The sequence below is a fragment of the Camellia sinensis genome, chromosome 2 (assembly GCF_055761805.1).
Source record: "Camellia sinensis isolate YWXY chromosome 2, ASM5576180v1, whole genome shotgun sequence".
Taxonomy (NCBI): Eukaryota; Viridiplantae; Streptophyta; class Magnoliopsida; order Ericales; family Theaceae; genus Camellia; species Camellia sinensis.
This window is the reverse complement of record NC_138962.1, coordinates 162,325,004-162,333,812: the sequence shown is the minus strand read 5'-3', so window position 1 is coordinate 162,333,812 and position 8,809 is coordinate 162,325,004. Positions and strand designations below refer to the sequence as shown.

The 8,809-nt window shown below is 42.2% G+C and overlaps 2 protein-coding genes across 2 annotated transcripts; both read left to right on the top strand.

Annotated features, from left to right (window-relative positions):
* The first annotated feature begins 562 nt into the window (after positions 1–562).
* Positions 563–2,671, top strand: LOC145819203 (uncharacterized). The gene is made up of 4 exons (XM_082913161.1): positions 563–852; positions 946–2,132; positions 2,227–2,534; positions 2,609–2,671. Exons 1-4 carry the CDS (start codon positions 563–565, stop codon positions 2,669–2,671), a joined length of 1,848 nt encoding a protein of 615 aa, XP_082769287.1.
* A 5-nt stretch (positions 2,672–2,676) lies between these two features.
* On the top strand, positions 2,677–4,038 carry LOC145819202 (uncharacterized). The gene is made up of 3 exons (XM_082913160.1): positions 2,677–3,014; positions 3,098–3,303; positions 3,385–4,038. The coding sequence occupies exons 2-3, from the start codon at positions 3,100–3,102 to the stop codon at positions 4,036–4,038; spliced, it is 858 nt and encodes a 285-aa protein (XP_082769286.1). The 5' UTR covers positions 2,677–3,014; positions 3,098–3,099.
* Positions 4,039–8,809: the final 4,771 nt, after the last annotated feature.

The window sequence follows — 8,809 nt, the reverse complement described above, 5'->3', positions numbered from 1 at the left end:
GGTGGTAAAAACTTCCCCTATCACTTCTAGGTGACCCACATGCAGAGAGCCCACTTTCAGGTCGTGGACATTCCTTCAGACTTGGCCACATGCCCTCGATTAAGTGGACCATCTGTCGACAGAGACTGGCAAAACTTGGTGCAAACAATGGCCCCCATGTTCAAGTTAAATATTGCGGAAGTGATTGAGACCCCCCCAATCACCACCACCCCACCCCACCCCCCCCCCCACACACACGTGGGGGCTGCTGTTTGGAGAGGGAAAAAAAATAAGAAATTGAAAAAAAAAAAAAAAGTGGCCAATCAGAGAGAGAGGGGGTCATGGGGGTCCAAGTCATATGATATTTAACTTCAACGAGGGGGCCATTGTTTGGGCCCAAAACAAACATAAAGTACAGCCCAATATAAGAGCTTTTAAATATACTGGCCCCATCATAAGCTATAAAAGACCCACCCTTTCAACTTCAAACCACTTCATTTCCCTCTGATTCGAACTCCCTAGACTGTACTCCTTCTTCTCAACCATTTCCGTTCAAAACCAGAGCACCACAAAACCCTAAGCCATGGCACCGAAAAAATCTCAACCATCTCCATCTGAGGAGAACAATGAAGACCTACTCCGCTTCCCGGACCCTATCAGAGCACTTATCGCTCCTCTAAAATTTGCTGCAACCCTATTGCCCAGCCCAAGCTCTGTCGCTAAGGCTACTCTAGGCCCTACCTTCGCGTCTTACTTCCCAGACGAGCTAGCGCCATACTATCCCCTTGGTAATGGTGAGAACCTTCTTCTCAACCAAGCTGGACTCAAGTGGACTAACTGGAATGTCAGCAAAAACCCACTCAGAGGGTGGAGGTCAGCAGACTCTGATTGGTGAAGCTGGGCCAGGAGAATTGAAGGTCACGACGCCGAAGTATGGAAGCACCAGGGCATTGCTGAATCAATTAGACTGTCGACTAAAATTTATGATGTGGAGAAAGGGCTGATTGCTGCTGCTGCATTCTTTTGGTCGCAGTCTAGTAACTCCCTACTCCTCAATTTTGGTATGATTTCCCCTACCATCTTAGATGTAGCTCACTTGACTGGTCTGCCAATCTTGGGCAATCCAATTCATGCTCTCCTTGAGCCTCCAAAAGTGACATTTACTTTAAACACTGACATGTGCTATACAGATTTTGCCAAAAAATACCAAGGCAAGCGTGGTTCCCCTGTCGATGACAAAGAAAGAACTGCTTTTTACTTACTTTGGCTTTGTGAGTTTCTTTTTTGTGTCCCTGGGTACAAGATCACGAAAGAATACCTCCCCCTTGCCTTGTGTATGCAAGACGGCCAACTTATGGCTTTAGCCCCTTATCTTCTTGCCACCCTTTACAAGGCCCTATTTTCCTTTGTCGACAAGAAGATTTTTGGCAACTGTGGTGGCCCCTTCTGGCTCTTCCAAGCCTGGTTGTATGCCTATTTCCCTGAGGCACGACCCCCACCACCTAACACCTTGAAACCTGTTTGCCACTCCTATGCTGAGCAACTGCTCACTTATAACAGCCATTCAAAACTCACTTTCACAAATCATCTTACCATGTTTTACAACCTTCCTTCGCAGAGACCTTCCAACCTGTACATGCCATTTCAAAACTTTGAATTCTCCTCCAGTAGACTTCGCTTCCTCTTCACAGACCCTTCTGATTTACACAATGAGCAAGTCCAAGAACAAAATGAGAGTTGGAGACACATTCTCACCTGTAGACATGTCTTGGTTGGCTGTTCCATATCCTCCGCCAAGCTATCCAGCTGCAGTTTTGAGACATACTGTCCCAATCAATGGTCCAGGCAATTTGGTCTTTCCCAGGCTATCCCTTATCCTTATTTCCACCCAACCATCCATGAGGAGATTGGGTCCAGAATCCACTTGAAAGATCCTACACAAGCTGAATCCATTCTGACAGAGAACACCAAACTTTTCCAAGATTTTGGCCCCTTCTTCTTCAAACCTGCTTCGGACTGCTCGACTGCTTTTGACCATTGGTGGGGACTTATGACTGCCATTATTTTCTGCAAGCCACTTGAAAGCTGCCTTAACGATACTTGTATTCATATTCAGGGCCGCATATCCTCGCCTTCCAAGCTTAAGGCTACAGGTATCCTTCCTTCATATACTTCATATCCCTGACTGTGTCATGCAATTTGTTTTGTTTTTTTCTCTACAACACTAACTTGTTTAACCCTTGACAGCCAAAATTGTGCCTGCTGCTGAACCATTGGTTAGGGACCAACGTAAAGGCAAGGATCCAATGGATGCAACTACTCAGACAAACACCCCCTCAGTTCCGAAATTAATGGCAGACTCTTTCGCAGCCGCGCAGACACAAGCACAGAGAGGAGCTACCACCCGTACCCCTGCTGAGACAGAGGTCACGGCGAAGAAAAGAGAAGAGCCTTCCACTGCTCCTGCTCTAAGCATAGACCTAAGTGAGTGGGATATCCCTCTCAGCCAAATGGTTGGCGAAACAACATCAAATCCTTCAGGGCAGCTCTACCAAGTAAGCCTTCACTTTACATATTTACAGCATCTGAATTTGCATTCACGCCCGACTGATCACTTACTTTTGTGCAGAGAAAAAGAAGGAGATTACTCCTTGCTGCTGCTGATGATGACGATGCTTCCACTTCTCCTTAACACATTCATCAAATTCCCAGTCCAATCAGTAATGTACCCACAGAACCCACTGTACAACCAACTCCACCACCACCTGAAGCATCGCAACAAACTTCCTTACAACCTGCTTCACAGTCTTCGCCACAGCAATCCACACAGTCTGCATCACAACATCCTTCCACTTCTCCTCAACACATTGTCCCTTCTGTCTCTAGCCCTCAACCATCACCATCCAACCCCTCCAATTCCCAAACGTCAAACAAAGAATCACAGAGGATTGAATTTGACATTTCAATCAACAGCCAATCCTCTCCAACAGATGACAACACAAAATCCCCTCAACCAGAAGTTCACCACAACCAAGGTAAATAGAAATACAAATGTTACTGTTCGTTTGGGAAAAAAAAACTTCTCTTTAAGTAACTGGTATTGTTCTCCAATTTACAGGGATGGACATAATACAGGACTCATCTCCACGACCAATGGGCGAGACAGAACTTGAAGGTCCTCATGACTTTCCCCTGCTAGCAGAACCAGAGAAACACCCTCAAGGCGCTGATGCTGCCATCTCATCAGTACCAAAAACAACTCGTCCTCATGCGACAACCACAGCTGAACAAGGCCAACCGTCTGCGTGCACGTTATCAGGACAGGTACTACCATTTCCAACCTCATCCTATTTACTCTTTATTACTTGCAAGCATATATTCTCACCAAACTATTAATGTTCACAGGCCGTCGGTCCATGCCAGGATATTTGGGCCGAAGTTTCTATTCTTCAACAAGATCTAGACGAAATATCCCCATTGCCTCAAAGGCTACATCTGTTTGATGCTGAAACTCAACAAACCTTAACCACCTTCATCAACCTCATTAACACCCCAGTTGAAGAAATCATTCTCCACAAACCTGATGAAACCTTGGCCTGTCTTTCTGCTGTTGTAAACCTCTCTCCTAATCCTTTCAACCCCACTCAACTAAAGCAATTGGCCAAGATCATCACAGAATGGCCAACCCTTTCAGAGATGGTTCAGACTTGCTCGAAGGATATTCAAACCAATAAGGATTTCCTAAACGAAGCCCACACCATATCTACTTCACTCAAACTCAGCCAGCAGACCTCTGCAGCCATTCTTCAGCAACACTCAGCACTTGAACTTGAGGAAGCCAAACTCATGGCAGAACTTGCCTCTGTCCGGCAAAGAAAGGCTCATCTGCAGCAGCAACACGACCAGCTTAATCAAGAAGCAAGGATGATGCTCTCCCAAATTAGACATCGTTCTGCATCCATTCAGACAACTAAAGCTGAGTTGGACCAAGCCCAAGCCATGCTGGCAGATGCTCAATCAGAGTGGGGTGTTCTAGGCATTCTGTTCCCCAAATCCTAGGCTAGTTTATATATATATTCTTTTGTATTGCACACCTAGGAATGATTTGGAAAGGTAGGAATGATTGCCTTTTGAATGATGTTTTGGTGTGCTGTATTGGAAGTCTGCTGTTGGATTGGGGAAAGTTATTGGAGCTCTGCTGCGGGCCTTGTTGTAATTGTTGGTCTGCTGCTGTACTAATTTTTTTTTTTTGGAGGTTGAAGGATCAGGCTCAAGTCTCAATGGAGGTTGAAGGTTCAGGCTCAAGTCTCAATGGTGGCTGTATGGTCTGAAGTTTGTTCATGCTGCCTTGGAGTTTCATCTGGTTGCCCTGTTATGTGGTTTTGTGAGGATGGGCTTGGAGTTACATTGTTATTGTTTTCCTTCTGTTTTTGTTTCTCTTCGTTGGTCTCCAACCTCCTCTTTGTTGATGTATCATTGACACCTTGTATGTGCTTTTCCATCAATACAGTTTTTTGTTTTGCTGAACAAAAAAAAAATTGAATATCAATAATCTGTGTTTTTAATGGTCTGTTGTATGGTTGTTTTTATTTTTTGTGCAATTTTTCACCGTTTGTGCATTTTTATGAAGTAATCAATTCCCCTTCAAAGTGCATTATAGTCACCGCCATTTGTTTCTTCTGTGGGCTTTTTTTTGCTTTGTTTTGGACAAAATCATGGCATTAAAAAAAATCGAACAAACATAATTCATGTGGTAAAAGCGAACAAACATTACTACTTTCAACTTGCATTGTTTGTTGGACAAATATCACATTGCACTGGACAAACATTAGTATAGTCATTTGGGCAAATATGACATTGCATTGTTTGTTCTGTACTGTACCCATAACATTGGAATTATGTGTATCACATTACGTACAGGCCACGATAAAAGCAAACAAACATGACTACTTTCCCTCGTTTGTTCGAGTCCGAAACATTGGAATTATGTGTACAATCAATACGCGTGGGAAATTAGTATTATCACAGCTGCGACCTAAAAAGTTGTCACGACAAGCTGATGCAGTAATCCAGTTGTGGTTGGGCATCGAAATTACACTCGTACTGGCAGGCCATGATAAAATCGCTGCACTATTTGTTGTAATTGCAATCAATCACATGCACGAACGATACTCGCCCATCTTTGTATTGTTCACATCCATAACGAAGTCAAGCACCAACTTCCGGCGCACAGAAGGATGAAACTATGTACAGAAAGCGAATAACACAAATCAGGTACGGTTACAGCGGTAGGGAATAAACGGATTTATTTCGCAATTGGAAATTAAGCGGTACAATGTACCTTGTGTGGACCGCTGGGTATATCAGGCCGCTGCATGTACTTGATCACAAACATCCCACAGTCAAAAGTGCTACAAATGAAATGTAACATTCAGTCTCTCGTAAAATATAAGCAGGTTCGTTAAATGAGTGATTCAAGAGTGAAGTCAATGTGACGCAGGGTTTGTGGATTACTCGTCCAGCTGTTGTAATGGCCTTTGTTCTAACATGCGCACCTCAAAGGTACGCATGTCTACAGCATATTCATTTCCAAACTGTAGTTGCAGTAAGGCATGTATTGTTTGAACCTGTTGCAGAATGAGACGGTTAGTTTATGTGAAGGATGTGACAGTGTGGAAGTAGATTTGTGAAATTCAGCACGACATACCAACATTTTTGCTGTGTTCAGCTTGTTGGTGTCCAGTGTGGCGGATGCCAATGAGTCAAATAGGTACGCCACACGGTCTACCATATCTATTTTTAGGCACACCCAATGTACTCCTCGATAATTGAAAGGCATGTAAATCTACACATAAACATAAACACAAGCGAAGACATTGTTTAGAGGGCATGCGAACATGTACGCACTTTCATATTTACATTGACATTCAAGTAAATGGGATCGACATTCATATTACCGACGTCCATATTAAATCTACTCGCTTCAATGGGATGGACATTCATATTACCTTCTCACATGCATCAAGCACCCCAGTATATCTGTCATGTCCAAAATATGATTTGACCATATTTTTATGGTTCAGAGGTTGAGTTTTTTGATTTAGTATCAAAGTCTGCATGTTTAGTGTGTAAAGTTCAGTCAGCCAAAGTTTTCTGAAAATATGTCTTCTGCAATACACAACCGACCTAAAACACTTACTTACCGACAAATATACTGGAAAGAACCACGCAGTATGCCTACCGTCTTTGTGTACTTGCCGCTGTCCGTTAGTCAATTGAACCGCGACCAAGTTGATTGGCTGAAACATTGTAACAAACCAGGCAACTTGCGAAATAAGGTTTGCCATTTGTTTAAATGTAATACGAAATAACAATGTCCCTACATGGATATGTCCATCATGCAAATATAGTGGAAATAACATTGTCAGATGCCACGACTTGCAGTGTCGGATAGCCATGCCCCTGGTTTCAGCGTGCGCATGTCACGTCGCGTAGCACATTCGCAAGGCATTTCATGCAGATTCATAGACACGACAATGTCCCTACATAAAACGTATACATCAATCAGTAAGAAGCAACCTATAGCCTAGTAAAACTTAAACGTATCTGGCTTAACTCTACAACATAAGATTAGTTTTTCCTGTTGTACAACTATGGCAGATATTCCTGATTCTACTAGGCTCCAATCCAATGAAGATTAGTTTTAAGTTTTTAAAAAACAAAATGAAAAGACAAAGTTTTAGATATTACAACTCATGACATGTCCAATAGTATTTGCTAAAATAATATGTGAAAATTGAAATGCTCATTTACAGGTCAGCAAGTTAAAAAAAAAGAAACATGTTTTTTACAAACTGGAGCCAACAATATCCCAAAATGATCAAAATGGAAAATGTAAGCAGAGTAGAAGAAAATAGGTAGGGAAAATTGCACTTCATTATAAGTTCTCAAAAAAATTTGCAAATCATTGGTAAACTTTATTAAGTTTCATAATTAAAATTATAAAGGTTTCCATGAATGTGTTAAAATTTTTGTGAAAATATCAGTGGTTTGCAATTTTCCCAATAGGTACATGTGTGCAGGATAAGACCAAAAGAAGAAAACTTCAGACAGGAAATTTAGCCACTGATCTTTCCGTAGCCCACTGCATTAAATTCAAAGAGAATCCTACATACGACATGGATAAACCCATCATAAACCCATCATAAACCCATCAAAATCATAGAGAATGAAAAATTAAAGAACTGATACCTACAAGAATCAAATAAACATAGCACGACACATGAAAATTGTGGAATTCAAACTTATTTCACAAATACTACGGAACAGGTTAATTGCGAGTACTAAACTCATCCGTACCTTTCATTGTTTCTGTCGTCAAGTACAGAGTCAACAACTTCATCTTGGGCCGCTGATAAAACCTCTCTGCTCTCCAGTGTTATCAAGTCCTTCTATCAATATAAACAATCAAGTAACATCAACTCCTCCTATTAATATAAACAATTAACTAACTCACCACTGTTCAGAAATGTGATTTGCAAAGTACATAACACATCCTTATGCATCTAAAATTGGTGAAGCGATGTCTAACCTCTGAACGGAACCGCTTGTCCAACCTGTGCAGTTTGGACAGGAGTTTGTCCGAAATCTGTAAGACAATTGTACAACATTTGTTACTGCAAACTTGCAGTAGAATGACAAATATTAAAATACAACACAAATAATGGTTCTATTATGATCAGTAATGCTGTCGGCATCAATTGGTAATGAAACATACAAAAGGTGAAGTGATGTGGCGACTTGGGAATTTTTCGGCAGTAAGTCGAGTACTTATTTTGCTATCGTTGCACGAATGCATATCCCCTACGTCTGTCGCTTCAACACCTCTTCCTCTTCCTCTTCCTCTTTCTCTTCCTCTTCCCTTTCGTGTGGCTGTTACAATTTGTCCCGCTCCCAATGTTTGGGCAACCTTACCAGCAGAAGGATGCACATTGTCTGCTTCTCCTCGCATTGGTGGCAAGGTTTGCAAATCATCAAACGAAGATAAACTCTGTTTTGCAACGTTCTTCATGGACAGAAACTGAACTGAAAGAGATTTGCTTTCTTCGCTTGCGTATGTTTCCTCCAACGCAAGGCGACGGTTGTTGTGCATGTCCCCAACTTCTTGGACGGTACGCAACTGTCCAACGTGCATATCAATTATCTCATTGGACAACATTCCATTCACATAATTGTCCTCCCAATCCACCCCCTGTAAATCTTGAACATTACCCTCATTTGGGCTACCATAATAATTTGGGAAGACCACGCCGCCATCATGCAACTCGACTCCCATGGTAGGGTCAACACCCTTTTCCTCTGAGCGAGCCAATTGTGCTGTTTCCGATAAACCTGCCAGCACTTGCTGCATCATTTGCTTCATTTCAGCAATGTGTGTCTGTTCAGTAAACGGTTGTTTCCCAGACAATATAGCTGCAACCAGTTCGTTCAGCATTCCTTTCAGTTCACCAATGCTGGAGGATATGTTAATGTTACAATTTCTTTCAGTGGACTCCACCTAATCACACAAACACATACATTAACCTAGTACGATATTTCATCTTCAAGTAACCTCTGTGAACTGTGTGAAGCATGTGTACTGATTGCTTTTGCTTACCTTTGCATTGTGAACAGCTTCCCTCCCTCGGAAATTGAGCAACATCTCCCTTATTTCCGCATTGCTGTGAAGCACTTGCTTCATGGTTTCCTTCAGTTCACCAATGTCAGTCTCAACCTTGCTCAAACGAACATCATCAATCCGTGGTTTCTGTTTGTTATTGACATGGTGTGT